This window comes from Sitophilus oryzae, unplaced genomic scaffold, assembly GCF_002938485.1.
Source record: "Sitophilus oryzae breed Bouriz unplaced genomic scaffold, Soryzae_2.0 scaffold_130_pilon_pilon, whole genome shotgun sequence".
Taxonomy (NCBI): Eukaryota; Metazoa; Arthropoda; class Insecta; order Coleoptera; family Curculionidae; genus Sitophilus; species Sitophilus oryzae.
This window is the reverse complement of record NW_022145960.1, coordinates 197,943-219,441: the sequence shown is the minus strand read 5'-3', so window position 1 is coordinate 219,441 and position 21,499 is coordinate 197,943. Positions and strand designations below refer to the sequence as shown.

General features: G+C 31.4%; 1 protein-coding gene across 2 annotated transcripts in view; it reads left to right on the top strand.

The window, feature by feature from the left end:
* Positions 1-11,371: 11,371 nt before the first annotated feature.
* The window catches only part of LOC115874960 (27 kDa hemolymph glycoprotein-like), a 97,421-nt gene continuing 87,293 nt past the window's right edge, over positions 11,372-21,499 (top strand). For both annotated transcript variants that reach the window (XR_004048942.1, XM_030890265.1), the window contains exon 1: positions 11,372-11,561. Coding sequence is in view for 1 of the 2 variants with exons in the window: in XM_030890265.1 (XP_030746125.1) it covers positions 11,519-11,561 (43 nt within the window). In the remaining variant the exon portion in view is untranslated. The remainder of the gene's footprint in view (positions 11,562-21,499) is intronic.

The following is a 21,499-nucleotide window of genomic DNA, read 5'->3' as shown; positions in this document are numbered from 1 at the left end:
AAAAATTTTTGGCAAGAAAGGCATAAAAATAAAGAGCCATTCACCATTTTGTCAACATTTTTTTGTTATTATTTATACACTAATACCTATAATATTTTCCTTTTAGTTTGGGCTAAAACGCATTAAGTAAAAAGAGATACAACCATTTTTCCATAAACGCATTATTTTGCATTCCAGGGAAAATATAATTAAATTTAAATTAAATATAATAAACATTATATACAGTGTCCACCATAAAGTTGGATCCATATAGACGTTTTTTTTGTATTAGAGTTTTAACAAATCTTTTTGTGGCACTTCTGCTTTGAAAACAACTTAAAATGCACCAAGTCAACGTTGACAGCTAACATCTGGGAGTTGTCAAATACAAAATATTTAAAAGAAATTTTTAAAAATTGGTTAAACTATTATTATTTTAAAAAGGTGACTAACAAAATTATGTTTCAACTTTGACTTTGTGCATTTTAAGTGGTTTTTAAAGAAGAATTGATTGTCACAAAAAGTTTTTTTTAAACATTAATACCTTATATTAATAAACTCTGATTAATAAACTCTAATTTTTTCGTAATGTTGTTTAATTTCCAATTATTTGGGCTTATTTCAATTAATATCTTTAATAACTCCTTAAAATTTCCTCTATTCACTGAGTCAATCCTTTCATCATGCCCACGAAAAATCAACTCTTGCTGGCTTACCTATAAAGACTGCTTGAATAACTACCCGTAAACAAAGTCTATTTAAACGAATATTTTCATTAAAATTAAGCTTATAGAGTCTAGCGTTTTTTTCTAAAGCATCGGCAATTGTATTTTTATTTTTTTTAATTTCTTAGCATTAACATTTTAAATGTTCTGCAGAATCCCCGTGTTTATGCAAAGAATTTACGATATTTACGAAATCGGTAACCCTTCTTTATTCCAAATGCCATGTTTATTAGAAAATAGTACCTATAAACAGGACCAACAAAATAATTTTTGTTAAACAATGCTACTACATAGCCAATTACAATCAGAAAACCAGGAAGACTTAAATTTAGAAAGTTAAAAAAATTCTTATTTCTTTTTAATTTTTAAATTATTAAGTCATGAGAAAGTAAACATAAACACAAACGAAAAAAAAAACAAGAAAACACATAGGTAGCTTAAAAATTACATCAACCAACCTCGAAACCAACTTAACTAAATTAGAAAAAAAAATAACATGTTCACTTAAAGAGCAATGCCTAGCAAATGCCTATAAAAACATAACACAAAGAAATATAACTAATACATTTTATAATTATACTAATGTAATATATATTGTAATAAAATATTATACTAAATAATAAAATAACAGATTTAAACTTCAATCAGAAACTTCAAAATAACTTCAGAAATAGGAACAGTAAGAGATAGCCAAGAGTTTGATTTCGACGCTAGAAAGTATCAAAGGTCTTTCGCACGTAACAAAAAATATGTTTTTAATTATTATTATACCGAGTCCCGAAAGTACCGAAAGAACCGGGAATTAATAATTTCGAGTCCCGGTTATTTGATGTCTCAAAAGAACCGGGAATTACGGGGGTACTTTCGGTACCGGGTTTTCCCGGTTCTGAACACTAATGACAAGGATTTTTGCAATTGTAATTTTATTGCAAATCTACTGTATGAAATACCGCTTTCAGTGTACAGGGTGGGTCAAATTCGACGCTTTCAAATGGAAACACCCTTTTCTATAGGAGATAGACGAAAACTAATATCGGTGTCTGGAGCTCAATTTTCATCAAAAACATGATGGTGAAAACCGCACATCAATATCTGTTACCGTTTCGGAGTTACGGGGTGTTTTTCAAAATGTGCATTTTTAACAAATCGCTGTAACTTTTCTGCTATGGAAAATTTTGTATTTCTATGATGACATTTCCAAAGCACCTTTTTACGTAGAATATAATGGTTTAAGTATAATTTTTTTAAAATTAATCATTTAAGAGTTATGAACAGAAAAATTGATTTTTTATTTGGGACACCCTCTATATTTTTAATTAACTGAAAAGAATTTAAAATTACCTTTCCAAAAATATAGCACACTTGATATTTTGTTATAATCCCCTTCGAAATATAGAATTTTTAAAAGTTCGCCACTTTAAACTAGTAGGCTTTGGACCCCTTATTGATGATATGCCCTTAATGGAACTCGAAAACATATTTTTCCAGCAAGACGACGCACCGCCTCTGAACGCTGAAGTTATCAACAAATTTTTGCAGTCAATTTCAAGAATAATTATAGCTAACCAAGATCCCAGCCGTTGGCCGTCGAGGCAGCCTGACTTAGTACCTATGGATCTAATCCTATGGATATATTTGCGGAAGAATAAAGGTTCCTTATTCTTCCGTATAATCTAGACAAGAATCAGAAATACTTAGCAGTTATGAGGGGGTATCTTTCACCCCCACTGAGTTAATGAATTCCGCGAGAAATGTTCAAAAACTGCCCCGTCTGTCCATAACAGAAGACGGTCGATATGTCGAACACCTGTAGCAAAATATCGTGTCTTGGTTTGGTATTTATTTTTATTGTTATTAGATATAGTTTAAATGTGTTGATGTTGTTAAATATATTTTAAATGGTTATAAAATTCTGCATCTCTCATAGCAAATATTATTTTCGTTTTAATTGATGCTCAGAGCTAGAATTTTTTTGCATTACAGCCGGTGCCGTTCAAAGCCTACTTATTTTTTAAAGCTCTATATCTCGAAGAGGAATCGAGCAAAACATCAAGTGTGTTAAGTTTTGGAAACATAATTTTAAATTCTTTTCAATAAATTAAAAATATACAGGGTGTCCCATATAAAAAATAAAATTTTCTGTTCATAATTCTTAAATTATTAATTTTAAAAAAATTATACTTAAACCATTAAATTTTACGTAAAAAGGTGCTTTGGAAATATCTTCATAAAAATACAAAATTTTCCATAGCAAAAAAGTTACAGCGATTTGTTAAAAATGCATATTTTTGGAAAATACTCCGTAACTCCGAAACGGTAACAGATATCGATATGCGGTTTTCACCATTATGTTTTTGACAAAAATTGAGCTCCAGACACCGATATTAGTTTTTGTCTATCTCCTATAGAAAAGGGTGTTTCCATTTAAAAGCGTCGAATTTGACCCACCCTGTACATCTGGCGAACATCTGTGTCATGTCAAAATTCAAATATTAAAGTAGTATCTATTAAAGTATTTTATCTTGTATACGGGGAAGATTAAAACACATAAAAAATATAGTATATTTTTTATATTAACAGCTTTAACAGTATATTGTATTGAGTACACTGCAAAAGTTCTGTCAAATTTGTTATTTGGGCGACGCCTATAACCTTTTTTCTATCAATTTACTTCTCTTAATACCTTAAGGAGGGCTAACAGTGTAATTCATACATGAGGGTACAAATTACTACTCGTCTACCCGCAATGTGTTTTTGATCTAAATATATGCGGGTTGTTTTATCAAATTTCGCGAATGGGTGGGCAGTAGGGTATTAAAATATTCTTTGGCAGTAGGCAGACTAGGCACGTTTTTAGACCTTAGATTATATTTCAGTTTAGACATAAACATATTCACCAACTTTGATTAGGCATACTCAACTTTGATTAGGATTAGCTTACCAAACTAATTTAGTTATGAACTGTTAGTGTAACCATAATTTCTATAAGTAATCATAAGTTTTGGAAACTGAATTTCGGGAAAACTGCGAGACCCGAAAAACGGACACCTTAAAATTTTGATGTATTTTAAAATTTAATATATTTTGTTCTAGTGGGTCGATTTTACTGATTAACTAATATGTAGCTAAATTATTTGACTTTTTCGTGCCTCTTTTAAAATTAAAAATGAAGGTTCCCATCTGTCAATTATAGGAAGGAAAACAAAATGTTGATACACTCGATTATTTTTGATTATTTTGATTATTTTTAGCCCTATTTTCATGATTTTTCTAGCAGCCTGTATATAATTATATCCACTTTAATTTGTACACTCAGTTTTTTATAAACTTTAGTATTTGGCATACTATACAGGGTTAATCGGGGAATTGTTTTTTTACCTTAACTTTAAAACAACCTGTGCAATAATTTCGTGTGTAAATTTTATCCTTAGAACCAGGTCTCCTGAGTATTTTGTCTTTTGGATCATGTCAATATATGCTTTGGTTAATTTTTAAGAGCGAAATGAACTTGACACCAACAATTTGCAATTTTTTCAATTCAATCATTTCTTTTTTAAGTTATTTTTCAATATGACAAGCTGGCTTTGGTGATTATTGTGAACTATATACTACTATGAACTGCCCATCATGTTCGACGTTTGGGACATGCTTGGCAGCAGGGTTAGAGGTCGCAAAGCGGTACCAGCTTCATTAAATAAATTTCGGTTGTTAAAGAAGAATGGGAAAGCATAACACAATATGATATATGCAGCCTCAATGACAGTCACAGATATGACAGTATGAATGGACGTATACGCACATTATATCAGCCAAGGGAGGCAATGGAGAGTAGTATAGGGCATTTTTTACATTTTTTTTTCTGTTTGTATACTTAAGTATTACAGATGCTTTCTTTAATATCGTTACTTCTGCTATCGTTGTTAATGTTTATTAAAACCAGGACTGTATTGTTAGTCTTAAACGTTTTTTTTTAAATTTAGTATAAAGTATCCAATGCAGCGTAATATGGCATTACGACAATAGTCACCAAAAATATCTCGTCATATTAAAAAATTACATCAAAATATAATAATGATTGAAAAAATTGCAAATTGTTTGTGTCAAGTTCATTTCGCTCTTAAAAATTAACCAAGGTATAAATTGACATGATCCAAAAAATAAAATGCTCAGGAGACATGGTTCTGGCCGTAAAATTATATTTTCGGAAAATTTACACACGAAATTATTGCACAGGGTGTTTTAAAGTTAAGGTAAAAAAACAACCCCTCGATTAACCCTGTATAATATGCCAAATACTAAAGTTTATAAAAAAAATAGTTTACGAATTATAGTTGATATAATTATACACAGCTTGCTAAAAAAAATCATGAAAATAGGGCTAAAAATAACAAAAATATAACACTTTAAATTTGACCAAAAATTTCTCCGTTGCGTTTTTTTTTCATCTGAGTGTATTTTGGTGAAAGTTTAAAACACCCTGTGGAATATGTCAAGACAGAAAGAAATAGGTACATCCTTTCTAGATAGTTTGTTTTTTGGTTCATTTCAATAGCTTTATTTTTGTTGGAGATATTCGCTTTTGAAGAAGACATTAACATTTTTTCGTAATTTTTACATTAAAACCATGAATTTGCTTGCAATCCTAGTCAACAAACCTAGTAACTTGTGGTACCGAAGTAATGGGCCTCGGTGGACGAGTCCGACTCGCACTTGTCCGTTTTTTTTTCAAAAAGTAATTAGTAAGTAAATACCACCAAGTAAGTAGTAATTACCACCCGATTTTTTGCGCATGTTAATCCTGTAGAGTGTACAGTATCATAATGAGATTTCTAATAAACGTTTTATCGTTATCTATGTAATAATCATACTGATAATTCCTTTGTGACAACTCTTTGATAACAACATATTTATAGTTAGATCTCTTTATTTAATGTATGAGTCGTTGTCAACATTTTTAATCTTACAAAGAAGACACTTTATATTATCCTTGTATAAGTATTTATATAATCAAGGATATTGTATAGAAATAATTACTGTTCTATTTATGAGTATTCTCGTTAGGTCACACTTCATACACACTGATCGTATCAATAGGGTCCAAAGGGATATATGATAAATAAAAAGTACCATATTATTTTATCCTCTTAATCTTTTATCACTTTTTTCCGATCGTTATTAATGAAATTGGTGTAATATTAGCATTGCCTAATGGATATTTAACGTTTAGATAGCGTAAATAATTGTCTGAAAATATATATTTTTGTTTCTTAACTGATAGCAAAGTTTACAGACATTAGCGTAATTAGAAATTTATCCAGGGGGGGGGTTCATCCCAGGGGGGCCTAGGGCTTTTGTTTTTTTTTTAAATGAAAAATAATTAAAAAAAAACACATTTTTCGAATAAAACGTTTACATGAATTTCTCTATCAATAAATTTCATAGACTTGGTTATCAAACCGTGTTCCCGTATACTCTGTTTTTTTTTCTCAGGTAAGATTTCGACAGACGATGACAGAAGAAAAACAGATGACGTCCCATACCAATCTATTTATTTTACTAAAAAAAGTTTCTAATAATTTTTAAGTTAACTATGGATGGGTTTAAATATAAATCCGTCATGCGTCGTCTCTTATTGATTTTAACCAGTTTTATTGGTTTATTTCGAAAATGACAGATCGTATTTCAATTTTATTGGTTTGACGGAACGATGAACGACAAACGGACGCCGATGTGTATGAACTCGCCTTTAGATTTTTGACGCTTGTCAAAGTCTTGCCAAATTATAGGTTATAATTTTGTGTCAACTTTTGTCAAATACCCTGCGTTTTGGAAGATGATGCATTTTGATTCGTGTTATTACCTGTGTTTTGTGTATTTTGAAGTCAAGTGGAGGAAAAATCGAGTGAAAATTAACTGTAGACCCAGAACACAGTGTATGGTTAATACTCGCTGCCCAGGCAGAAAGTCTTATACACCAATAAAGTTACAAGTTACCATCAATAAAGTTCGTATACCATCTCGTCGTAGATAAGTGCATCTCGAATATGGTAGGACCATACTAAACACATACTAAAAATTGGAGTAGCTGTAAAATATCGACATCACACGATAGGTAAATAATGGATTTTAGTACTACAAGTACAGAAAAATAATGTCAAAAGGTACTGGTTTAAAAATATTAAGATTAAAGTTAATTAATCAACCTTTAAAGTATAAAATTTGGTAAGTGTTATTATTCTTAATAAAATAGTTTGTTTTATTTATGTTGTTTTATTTATTCCTGTGGAATATGACAAATTTGTATTTGTAAATATAAGTTATATTGATAAATATAATCATAAATCCGGGAAGTTTCATAAAGCTTGAAAGTAATAAATAGTTCTTTTTTCTATTTTTTTGGTATATGGTGTCTTGTTCTTGTTTGTTTTGTATTAACACATACCGTTTTGATTAAATAAAATAATTCGATTACATTTTTTCAGTTTTATACAGTTTTTTTCACAATATTTTGAAGTAATCACTTGTCAATCAAATTTTAAATATTTCCTGCTATGCGTTCCAGTTGTACCAACTTATTTCTTTGTAAAATAAAATAAACTACTTTGAAATTAAAATGACAGACACATCTATCACTGTCAAGGATCTTCTCGTGGGACAGACTATAGATTACTTAAATACCTACAAATTTTCTAAAAAAAATTAAAATTAGCTCATTTTTTGAACACAACAAAATAATATTAACTAAATAAAACTAGAAAACGTCATTTTTACTGCATCACAAGCAAATAAAAATTAATACGTAGCCTGGGGGGCAGGCAGGCCACTCCGGCCCCCTGTAGTTACGCCAATGTTTACAGAATTAAAAATACTGAAATCTACTTTGTGAGAAGGTTTTATTATCTGCGGAGAAACTGGAACACCCTCAGAAAGAAAATTCCACTTCTCCAACTCCCATGCAGTGGATGACATACCAAGAATTTACAACTTCGAGAAACACTTCACTGTAGTATTGAGTAATAAAAAGGAATGTAAAAGACCATACCATAACGTGGTATACTGATGCTTCCAAAACCAAACCAAGGACAGGCATAGAAGTATTTGGGCCAAAAACTAAATACTCCGAATCAATGGGCATCTAACCCAACATCTTTCAGGCAGAAATCTACGCTATCGAAAGATGCGTACAATTTATCTATGATAGGAACTATCGAAAACAGGAAATAGCCATCTTATCCGATAGTCAAGCAGCACTAAACGCGATCAACTCAGTAACCATCAGTTCGGAGATGGTCAAAGAATGCCTAGAGAAGCTGAACAAATTAGGCAAAGAAAATAAAGTCCTCCTACTCTGGGTGCCCGCTCACCAAGGGATAGAAGGCAATGAAAAAGCAAATGATCTAGCTAGAAAAGGAGTGAACGCTCCACTAACTAGACCAGAACCGTTCTGTTTTCCAAGCGGAAACTAACTAAAAGAGGAACTGAAGAACCTGGAAGAGTCCATCCGTAACTGGAAATTGGAGTCCAACGGAAGACACTCGAAAAAGTTCCTCAGAAAAATCAACGATTTTCCTTGATTTAAGTAAAAAGAATCTTCGGATTATTACGGGGTTTCTAACAGTACACTGTCTCTTCAACGAACACCTCAGTAGGCTGAAGCTGAGAAACAACGGCGAATGCAGATTCTGTGGGGAAAATGGGGAAACACTAGAACACCTTATCATTGAGTGCGCCGAGACGACGCGACGACCGTTCCTGCCATGAACTTTAGTACGGCTGATGTCGAGGATGGAGAGCTGGCCTCTGTGGGGCCGTCTCAGCTACTGGCTTTCGTTAAAGCCCTGAGACTGTATGATGAATTATGACTCGTTATACAGGGTGGTCCGAACTGTATTCCGGAAACATTGGCAGTATATTCTGCAGACAAAAATAAGTAAAAAAGTTCGTATAAATGTATGTCCTAAAATGCTTAGTTTCGGAGACACAGGGTGTAGAAATTTCATTTTTATTTTGATTTTTTCCAAATAAATTTAAAAGTAAGATCAATATTTGGATGAAAATTGGTGTCTGCGAGTTTTTTGACATGAGATATTTGATTGTGATGTCAATATGACTCCTACTTGTAGAGGGCGCCACCTACATATTTTTTAACTTTCTTATTCAAAGTTTTTTAACTGGTTTGAAGTCTAATAACTTTTCATCCGTACCTTTATAAAACTATTGAGTGAAAAAATTCACATTCACATTTCCGTGATTTTTTACGTAAAAAATGTATCTTGGTAAACATAGTCAATACATGTCATTATTGACAAAAAAATAAACACGTTGAGTAGATAATTATTTGACTGAAATAATAAATTTGTGAAATTTTTATTTTTTTATGTTAATCATAAGTTTCTCTGCGAAAAAATGATGATAAAACAGTTTCTGTTGAACTTTTGGCACACAAATATTTCAAATTTATGATTTTAGTCTGATAACTATTTTGTCAACATGTTTAATTATTTTTGTCAATGATGACGGGTATTGATAATTTTGGTTCCAAATATCTCGAGAACCAATACTCCTAGCGATTTTTACCAAGAGACTTTTTTTACGTAAAAAACGTCGTAAATATATATTTTTTACTCTATTAGTTTTACTGGTTTTACTCTATTAGTTTTATACAGGTACGGACGAAAATTTATTAGTCTTCAAACCAGTTAAAAAATATGTAGGTGACGCCCTCTACAAGTAGGAGTCATATTGACATCAAAATCAAAATTTATCATGTCAAGAAACTTCCGGACACCAATTTTCATCCAAATAGTGACATTACTTTAGAAATTATTTGGAAAAAATCGAAATTAAAAATGAAAATTCTACACCCTGTATCTCCGAAACTAAGCTTTTAAGGACGTACATTTATACGACCTTTTTTACTTATTTTTATCTGCAGAATATGCTGCCGAAGTTTCCGGAATGCAGTTCGGACCACCCTGTACCGGGTGTCCCACTAAGGCTGTATCTCGGAAAGTATTAGTCGTAGGGCTTAGGGAAAAAATATTTATAACTAAACGGGCTATGAGAAATTGCTGGAAATTATTTTCAAGTTTGTAAAACGGCCGCTAGGTGGCGCAACTGCTATGGAAAATAAGAAAATAGATTTTTTACAGAATTTTATTACCGAAGATATTAGCAAAATTATAATAAATACCAAAAAATAAGTCCTTAATTACCTTATTTTTACAATACAGTATCAGTGTAGCCCTCTTGATTAGGCCCATTCTAACAAAAAAATAAGATAGAAACAGTTAGTTTATTTTAAAATTGACGAAATACCAGAATACCATAATACCAGATAATAATAGTGAACAAGAAACGATGATTCAGTGAAGTCATGGTAGGCTTTGGAAAAAAGTTGCTTTTCGCGTAATAGTATAAACGTCAAATTGTTATTAGATCAACATTTTGATAGTCTTAGCAGCGTTTTTTTTATCTTTTAAATGCTTTTTCAAAATGCCTTTATTATTTGAGGTATAGTTGAAGTTGTTGGGGCATTTTGAAAAAGCAATCAAAAGAAAAAACGCTGCTAAGACTATCAAAATATTGATCTAATAACAATTTGACGTTTATACTATTACGTCAAAAGAAAACGAACTTTTTACCAAGGCCTACCATGATTTCACTGAATCATCGTTTCTTGTTCACTATTATTAATATCTTAATTATTAGATATTAATACATCTGATATTATGATATTCTGGTATATCGTCGATTTTAAAATAAACTAACTGTTTCTATCTTCTATCAAGAGGGCTACTGACACCGTGTTGTAAAAATAAGGTAATTAAGGGCTTATTTTTTGGTATTTATTATAATTTTGCTAATATCTTCGGTTTGAAAGAAGATATAAAGATACGGTTTTTGCTGACTTTTTAAGCTTTTACTAGTCTTTACTATCAGCTAAAATTACATATATACTATTGCATTTAATTTTTTTGAAAAAACGCGCAATGTTTGTTAAATTGTAAGAAAGCGCCCCCTAGCGTCTACGTTCAAAACCTTATTATTATTATTCTTATGGTACAATATAGAGTATGAAACGCTCTTTTAAACGAGCCCTCGCTTGTTGGATTCCGATTATTCAGTCCAGAGTTATTAATAATCATATAAAAACAGATCTAACCTTCCCCCACCGCTTTATTTCGGTAGATAGGGGAAAATGGCTCTAACAAAAAATATTCAAAATTTACTGAAGATTATGAAGCTGTTACTTATAGTACACCTTATCTAGACAAAATTGTGTAAAAACTCCATTTTCTTATTTTTTGCTGTAGTTGCGCCCCCTAGCGGTCGTTCTACAAACTTGAAAATAATTTCCAGCAATTTCCCATAGCCTCTTTAGTTATAAATATTTTTTTCCGCAGCCGCTACGGCTAATACTTTCCGAGATACAGCCGAGAGCTATTCTTAGTGGGACACACTGTATATAACTAAAAAAAAAGGGAAACACAATAGATCTGTCAGGTCGCGGTGATTAATCACCCTCCTAAACATTCTACACTCTACGTTAACGTCTGTCTACCCTTAAATCTCTCGGTATTTATGTGTACGTTATAATTTGATATGCGAAAACTCTTTTCGCTAAGTAGACTCGCTCCTAAGTAGTAAAATATGAAAAGCGACAAGCGGCTCAGTCAACTATATCGCTACCTCCGGATCAAACCGTGTTCTAAAAAAGCGGCACCTAAACATTTATTTTTACAGTTTCTTGTGCATATACACATATTTTGTCATATTTTTATTCGCGTGTGTTATTAAGGACATTAATCAGAATGAATTGCAACATTTTGTACTTCGTGTTTCTGTCAATTATCGGTAAGTATTTGAACTTTTACCTGTTTGCATGGATTGTAGCCTGTGAAAGTAATGAAAATATAATTCATATTTATGAATAGAAGGTAAATATTTCCGAAATGTATTTGGAAAGTTTTTTTTATGATTTTAGTATGTCGACTTGATAGAAGATTAAAAATTATTTGCATATTTTATTTATTATTTATTTGTTTCTTTTTTTCATTATTTAATATTTTTATTATAATTATTTTTAATAACACTAGACATTTTATTTTTAATTGTTAACTTTTTCAGAAATATTACTAATTTATTATATTTTTTCTAAACCAAGCATTAGTTGGAAATGTAAACTAGCTAATTTAAATTATTTTTAGATAATTGTATAGTAATTTTATGAAAAAAATCACACTTTGAGTTAGTGGACTTTTGTTGATATCTCGACCTTGTTATAATTGGCAAATTTCATTGAGCTTATCTTTACTTTCAAATTGTCAATTTTCAATTTATTTAAAGACGATTTCAATCATTTATTTTATAAGACTTTTTCATTGAAATTTTTTAATACAAAACCGCAATTTAAATTGCTTATTTATATTTGTCAATATCTATCAATCACTTGGAATTTAAAATAAGTTAATTTTAGTTAATAAATACAATGCATTATTAATATTTGTTCGTAAAAGTTTTTAACAAAAATGATAACAAAAGTGATAATTGACTAACAAATTGCTCTCTTTGTGTCTACAGGAAAGAGTCCATTGTTTATTATTCATTTTAAAACGAAGGGTTTCTACCTCGGTTTTTACCAATCACTAAAAAAGAAAAATGTAAAAAACGCAACGGATTTTTTTTCATCATTTTTAAACTGTTGTTTCTTTTTTAGCCCTATTTTCTTGAATTTTTAGGAAACTGTATATAAATATATCAACTTTAATTTTCGTAAACTTAGTTTACGAAAAAAAAAACTTTAGTGTTTGGCTTATTATACAGGGTGGCGCCTTTCATACGCCGCGGACGCCCCATGGAGAACGGTAGTATATATCGAAATGAAATTTTTGCAGCATATCTAGGTTAACTGGAAGCGTTTTATAAAAATATATAGAATTATACAGGGTGTCCCCAAAAAAAGTTACACATCAAAGTTGTGGTTTTTCTAATGGAACACCCTATATATTAATTGATTTTCGGATTCTAGGAAAAAAATAAAGGTTTTATTAAAGAAGCATATACCTAGAATCTAAGGATTTTGACATATTTCACATTTTGTGAAAATGTTGAGTAAATTTTAAATTTCGATAACAGGTACCTAAATTTTAGTTGACCTTGTATAGCCTGGTATTTAATTACAGTAACCATTGTATGTTAAACCAAATTGAAATTTTATCCGAAAGGTTATACAGGGTGAGACAAAATTAATATGCAACATTAGTCACTTTTAAAAGCAAGTTACCCCTTTATTTTAAATAGAACACCCAGTATATTATTCCAGTGTTCAATGGGGAATTTATATATCTTCAAAATATTATTAAGGTTGCCTACCTCTCAGACAAAGATTTTCCTAGATATTTTAATGTTTATGATTTTGAGTAAGTAGATCTTTATTATTTGGAAAAATCTAGGGTGGCTGTGATATTATACATTTTGTTAATTTAACAAAAATTAAAGATTTTAGGGTAAAATACTCAACGGTAATAAAAAGATACACGTTTAAAACATATTTTAATTATTACACAATTAAAACTAGATATAAACCTATCATTATGTGACAAAAATTAGCTAGATGAAATCAAATGCTCAAAATGCTTCCTTTCCTGTTAACTGCATAAAATGATTGTCTTTTCAAAAGGATCTTTTCATTTTAAAAAGCATTATGTGGAGTTCTACCTCGAAAAACAGCTACAATAATTTCTCTCATGTTGTCGACAATAGTTGCTCGAGTTTTTTAAACACTGTCTTTAACATATCCCCATAAAAAAACCAGACTAGATAAAATCAGTAGCATTTAAGTATTCTATTAATTGGTGAATGCACACTGCAATCACCAACTAATAGAATCATATCAATTCTCTCTGATACTCTGATGTAGGATAAGTTTGCATTTTCAGAAAATTTATGAGATTTTTTTTTGTTTTTACTGACATAAAATGATAACTAGTTGTTAAAGTTGGACTAATTAAACAGCTATGTTGAAGTAAGGTGAGACGTATCACAGCCACCTAGATTTTATCAAATAATAAAGATCTACTCAGATCAAATCATGCAAATGAAAATATTTAGGAAAATCTTTGTTCGAGGGGTAGGCAACCTTAATAGTATTTTGAAGAGACATACATTCTCCATTGAATATCAGAATACTATACTGGGTGTCCCATTTAAAATAAAAGAAAAAAAATGTGACCATTGTTCAATATTAATTTTGTCTCACCCTGTATAACTTTTTGGATCAAGTTTTAATTTGATTTAAAGTACAATAGTTAATTTAACTACATATTAGGCTATACCGGGTATATTCCAATTTAGGTAGCTTTTATTGTAATTTAAAAATTGTTCTTTATTTCTAGAAAATGTTAAATATGTCAATAATCTTACATTTTAGTCATATAAGAACATAACACAATATATTTGCAGCCTCACTGGCATTGTGAACCAACGTCTACAGACAGTTCTAGCAGCCGGGGGAGGCAATTGTGGAGGCAGTACAAAGTATTAAGAGTATTTTTTACAAGCATTTTGTTTGTTTGTTTACTTAGTTATCGCAGTTATGTTTTTTAAATATCTTCAGTTGTGTTAGAATAATATTTATTAAAACCAAGCCTGTATAGTTGCTTTTTGACGTTATTTAAATTTTAATATAGAGTTCTAATTGTCTATGGTTCTAATGCAGTGTCGATATGACATTACGATAATAGTAACCAAAGTTACCTCGTGATATTAAACAAATAACATCATAAAGTTATGATATAAACATAAATTAAAATAACTTTCGTTGCACATCATAATACGACCACCAGCAAACTCCATAAGACGACGCATGGTGTCATTGATGACGTGCAACGAAAGTTGAGTTGAAAAACTTGCAAATTGTTGGTGGCAAGTTCATTTCACTCTTAAAAATTCAAAAAATTCAAAATGCTCAGGAGACATGGTTCTGATCGAAAAATAATGTTTTAGGAAAAGTTACTCACGAAATTATTGGTACAATTAACTCGGTATAATTATCCAAATACTAAAGTTTAGAAAAAACTGAACTCATGAAGTTGATAGATTTATATACAGTTTGCTAAAAAATCATGAAAATAGGGCTAAAAATAAAAAAATATAACACTTTAAGCTTGACGATAAAGTTTTCCGTTGCATTTTTTTGCATCTAAGTGTATTTTTGTATTTTTTTATTAACTACTTTTAGAGCATTCATTTTTTTCTAATTTTATACCAAAATCTAATTAATTTTGTATCTTCAGTGTGTTAGATTCATCTAGTTTCTGTAGTTTAATATATATAAATATTTGAATTTTTGGACAATTACATACCTTGATAGGTCGCAATTTTTAAGATACCTATTAATTGATTCTCAACTGAGACGGAGTACATTCTTTAGTTCGAAGTCTGAACTTTAAACTTGGCCCCTTCGAATTTAGGCAAGGTCAATTCTCGATAAATTGTTTGGTATTGACATTGAATATATCAGAAAAATATAAAATAAAAATCTAATTACCTAATATTCTAATTCCGTAAGATGTGGAAATGTACGAGAAAAAACTATTTTCAATTTTTATTATTTTGTCTGTTAAAATTTTGACGAAATGCATTTTTTAATTATTCTTTGTTTAAAAAAAGGAATGACAGTAAAATTATTGAAATTGTTTATATTACTGAATGGAGGAGACAGGAGACATATTTCAATAATATTGGAAAGGTTTGTTTTTACACATCGCTTGATAGAGGAATGTTACCGGGTAGCGTATTTCCATAATATACCATGTAGAGAACATAAGGTCTATAAGCCCCGCCCACAAGCTTAGTTCAGCAGTAAAGATGTCTCTAACACGGTATACGAAATGGGAAATGCGCCAAAATCGGGTATAGTTCGTAGTCGCATTACTGGCGTTACTTTTGATAGCATAAACAGTAAGATTCATTTGTGTAAAATAATACCGTATGGTAAAAAACGGCATCAGCGATGGCTATGAAATAAAGATCGCTGTCATTTTATATATAAATTTATATGGGAAATGTCATCAATCGTTATTTCCCAGCCAACTGGACGCCGTTTTTTTCGATCATGCGGTATGTATTTATTCTTTATCATTACATTAAAATATGTATATACATACAACCTTCCAAAAAAATCCGGACACAATCCGGACGGCCAAATTTTTTAGCAAATTAGTATTTTTCACATTGCATACTGATTGATGATTACATATTAATAAAACAATAAGAGCAAGAATGTACATACATTTATATTTAAATTGTCAAAGCCTAAAACTTGCAAAGTAAAACAATGAATTTACATTGCTAAACTTATCGACGATTTTTTAAATAACCAGGTACATTTTTAAAACTAATTTATTATTTTGCATTACAGCGACATTTCTTAATGGAACAATAAAATCCGGACGTGTTTCAAAAATCCACTCGGACATAATAAAAATCCCGACGTCTGGTAACCAAGTTCTCTGGTATAAGTTCTATAGATCATACTTTTTAAATTAGGTACTCAAATAAAATATGAACGTTAGTCTTGGTAGAACTAAAAGAAATCATAGACACGGTCATTTCTCGGTATAGTCTGCCCACCAATAAAAAAATGATGGAGACATTTATCTGTCATTTTTTCAGCGTACGATATTTTTCACTGTCAATTTTTGGATGTTCACTGTCAAAATCGCTCTTCTCTCGTTGAGGGGACTATTGTTTTGCATTACTTGTCTAAAAAGTAATTCTCTGAATTTTATTTTATCTACGTGTACAGAAATTAATGGCACGATTCGCATTTTTATAAGCATTCGCACATTTATCTGCTTGCATTCCTGTGAATGTAATGAAATAACTTATAGATATGAATAAGAGGTATATACTTCATTCCCTTTGATAAAGAATTTACAGTTTTCCGTTCATATACAGGGTGAGTCTTAAATAAGTTTGGTACAATTTTTAGTACCATTGTTCAAATAAATCCAAAATAACCAGTTATTTTTATTTGAAAATTTCCAAAATAGCGATTTTTTGCTAAAATTTTTAGAACTACTGGATCTTTTCGGAATTTTCATTCTTGTAAATTTTATATTGGCATATTACCAAGAAATTATGTTTTTTTAACTAAACACTAAAAAAAATCCATTTTTTTTAAATTCCAAATTTTCAATTTTTTTTTCGCGAAAGAAATCTCGAGTAAATCCCCATTTAGCATCTTGGGTCCGCCTACTATAGGTAGCAACTAAGATTCGGCGACTCACACTGAAATATCCAGCCGAACTTGTTTAAGTGCTTGTGCAAATAGGCGCATAGATATTACAAAAACAACACCCGCACTTGTTTAAATATGGACTTTAAACATGCTATGCAATAAGTAAACAGTCTTTTGTCATAGTGCGGTGAAATTTTCAAGCATTTAAAAGTTCGTTAGAAATTATTTAAAGTGGTACCTTTGGCGGTGCCTTACTTCCAACCCGAGAATAATAAAAGTTTTAATTTTAAAGCTCCGTCCAGACCCTAGATCATACCGGGTGTTGCATCGTCGAGCGGGACATAGGAAATCCCATGTAAATTTTAATGGGGTCAATTATTGGCTTCCCTAATTATTTTAGAGAATAATTCTATTTAGGTTTATTGAAGAGCACTAAAACCCACATTCAAACTTTAGATATTTTTGATTAGCCTTAGACATTAGACTAGTGTTTACAAGATCAAATTCGATTTTCAAAATATAATTCATTTACGGCTTAGAACGCCTTGTCTAGTAAATAAGAGTTCAATGCTTTGCGAAATGAAAAAAATGATGTTATGGATTTGATTTCAAATGGCAGGTGATTGTGCATTTTTTTCGAGTTGTATAATATTGAACTTTTAACTAACTCTGAGCGTGGGGTAGGTAGATAAAGATCTTGCTACGCGTTCATGAGTGGATAAGTGTGAGATGGCCTTTCTAGAGAAGCTGATACATGTTTACGTATTAGGCAAACGGATTCAAATATAAATAAGGAAGGAAGAGTCAATATTTTTAATTCTTTAAAAAAGTCCCGGCAATGGGTTCTACTGTTTAGTCCCAGTGAATATCGAACAGCTCTCTTCTGGAGCTTGAAAATGCGGTCAAATTGAGTCGCACAACACGTACCCCAGAATGGAAGGGCATACCTGAGGTGCGACTCAAAGGGCATAATAAACAGTTCTTTCTAACTATTGATGATTAAATGGTATTATCAAGGAAATAGTAATCAAAAGGTGTCGGACATATTTGCTGCTCTGTATCTGAATAGACCGATACCTGGAAAATCTACAATCGCAAGGCATGTCCAGAGATTTGAGACCAAAGGTACCCTAATAAATAACTGCAGATGTGAAGCAAGGCAGGAACAAAGAGAAGATGCAAGATATGATACCGACTTGGAAGTTTTATTGTGCGTGGAAGAGAACGATGGAAAGATCAGCACAAGGAAACTTGGGGATGAAATAGGAATAGATCACACTACAGCGTTTCGAATTTTGAAACGACATAAATACTATTCCTTCAAATATGTAATAATACGGCGGCAGGCGTTTTATTTTGATATGATGGAAAGAGCAAACACGGATAGGGAATTTTTAAAAAACATATGTTTCACTGACGAATGCACGTTTACCTTCAATAATGAACCCATTGTTCAAAATTATCGATATTGGAACAAAGAAAACCAACACAGGTTTGTCGAAACAAGGACGCAATATCCACAGAAAGTAAATGTTTGGGCAGGGATATTCGGACACAATATTATCGGGCCATTATGTCTTACGCGAAATTTAAATGAAGAATATTATTTGGAACTACTCGAAAATCATATTTTACCTGCTTTACATGATGCCGCTAGGGAAAATCAGGAAGTTTGGTACCAAATGGATAGCTGCCCGGCACATAGTACCCTGGCTGTTCGGGAATATTTAGACAATATTGTCCAGCAAGGTCTCCTGATATTTCGTCAAATGATTTCTTTCTCTGGGGCCATTTAAAAAACAGGATATACAAGGATAAAAAATACCCAAATCTAGACGAGTTAAAAATGCTATTTCTGCCGAATGCAATAAAATTTCAGTTTACCAACTAGCGAATGTAAGAAGAGAATTTTATGATCGCCTGGGTTATTGTCTAGCAGTCGATGGAGGAATATTTGAACATCTTAAATCCTAAAGTTCTAACAATTTAATAGTACCTAAATTAATAAGTTATTGAATATTGTAATAAAACTATAATTAACCTTGTAATTGATTACTTTCTTTTATTTTAATTCATATTAATTTGTATTTATAAATACATCTTTAAGATTTCCGATGTAGGAATGAGTTTTCAATAATAATAAAGCACTAAATAGGCATAGATAAATGAAACAAGTTTAGATTGGAAAGGGCCCATAAGGACAATGTAAACACTATTTGGCGCTATTCTTGCAACGGTCGCGACCCAAAACTTTTGAAAATTTCGGAGCGGTTCGGCTTTTTCCGGAATTATATCGCCAAATATTGTTTATTCAAATTTATTATTATTTTCGTTTAATTTTATAAATAAAATACAGTGTGTTGCATACAAAAAAACTTTATTTTATATAAGGACGCATGTATGAAATACCTATGAAACATTGGAAACCGACGTTATGCCACGATCCACGATGGTTTTTGCAGTTCACAGTTCACAGCACAGCTTTTTAAGTTTTTAATGCCACTTTTTCACAATTATCACCGGTTGGAGTAAATAAAACTTGAATTGAACTCACAAGATAGCAATAATTACTTTGAAAATGGACGCTATAAACACTTTTTGGAATTAATTTAATGAGAGCGGTTTAGATTTTCAAGATTATTATGATTTTTGAAGATTCTGACTTTGACAAGAGAAAATTATTTCTGTTTTTGTTTGCCGTTGTTCTTAGCGACCGTTATAGCAGCGCCAGATCGCGTATAACGGTCGCGACCCAAAATAATTTCGCGACCCAAAATTTTTACGGGCTTTCCAATCTAAACTTGTTGCATTTATCCATAGCATTTATCTATGTAAATAGGTAAATTTCTGAAATGACAACTTCATTTGACAGTTATCTTTTACCTTGACTGGTGCTCAGAAGTTAATACAGGGCCTTAAGAAAGGAGAAATATTTAAAAAGAAATCGGCGATAACTCGTAAACGAGCTAATCAAAAATATCTAAAGTTGTTCTTTTGAATTTGGGTTTTAGTGCTCTTCAATAAACCTAAATAGAATTATTCTCTAAAATAATTAGGGAAGCCAATAATTGACCCCATTAAAATTTACATGGGATTTCCTATGTCCTGTCCGACGATGCAACACCCGGTATATACTTACGTGGACAAATGAACACCAGAAGTTTAGCATTAAAAAATATGTCTCCAACATCACGACATGCCATTTTCAAACCTTCTTTATTGCACTTATGAAACGTTCAATAGATTTATCTTTCCCGAGGACCTTACTTTGCACATGCGCATTAAAAGTTGCACGTATTTCCAAAATAATCACAATTTTATACGGTTTAGAAAGTACAAATTATACATTGTTATGGAAACCAATTTTTCATTGTCATCATATTGTCATAATCTTGTCGTAATCATATGTCATAATCTTATTTCTATTCTATAACGACGCTTGTTTTTTGCGTTTGTGCAATTATATTTCTACTTTTTTTTCGTTGGACTTTCTAAATACTCGTAAAAATGACTAGAAAGTGTTTGGTGTGTGGAAGTTCTAATATAAAGGTCCCCGAATTATCTTTTCATAGGCAAGCATTTAACAACCTGTAGCTACGAAACAAAGCAGAATCGGATCTATGTTGATATGGAAAATAAGTCCTATTTTTCCGTGAGGAATCTCCCCACGAGAGATGGCACATGTTTTTAAAACACCCTGTATACTATATACCTGCGTACTGTATGTACGAGAAATATGAACAATAAAAACAATATTAAATGTGTTAACTTTACTTTAGTCCAAATAAAGCACCATTAACTTAATTTATGTTTATTTTACACTATTATTTCGTCAGCCGATATTAACAATAAATTATTATACTCTCTTGCCGTACAGTTCTCTTCTAATACTCCCCTCTCTTCCTCTACGTCACCTTTTTCAAGGCTCTAGCTGTATAACGGGTTGCATACCATTAAATGTCGATAACAATCGGCCTTCCTGACAGTATTTTGTCCTCAAAATGGTAGAGAAAACTAAAACAAAGTAAAAAGAAAATAAACAAATTAAAATACAGATTTTCTTCAATGGTCTTCGGAGTCGATCAGCACAAAGTCTTGGTATCTTGCTGGGATCTTCCTGCTTCGTCGTGGTCTTTTCTCTTTCTCCATTTCTTCATGTTCATAAGGATCTTCCTCCTCATCTGTCTCGACACAAAAATCTGATTCTTCTCTTTTCTCCTCCTGGTCAGAATACTCCTCCTCAGTCTGATCTGATTTGTATTCTTCCTCGTTTTCTTCCTTACCTTCCTGATCTTCGTCCTCTTCTTCAGAACTTACATCTTCTTCTATAGCATTCTTGTAAATTTTTAAATGTGAAATATGAACATTCATAGTATATTGTCGCACAGTTTCATCCAAAGTTTTCACCTTGTATATATTGCAGCCCAAGTCACTGATTATTACGTAAGGTCCTTTGTATTTAGATTGTGTCTTGGTCGGTTGTCCCGTTGCTTCAGGTGATCTCTTTACCATGACAATATCTCCAACTGACAATTGTTCATAACACTTT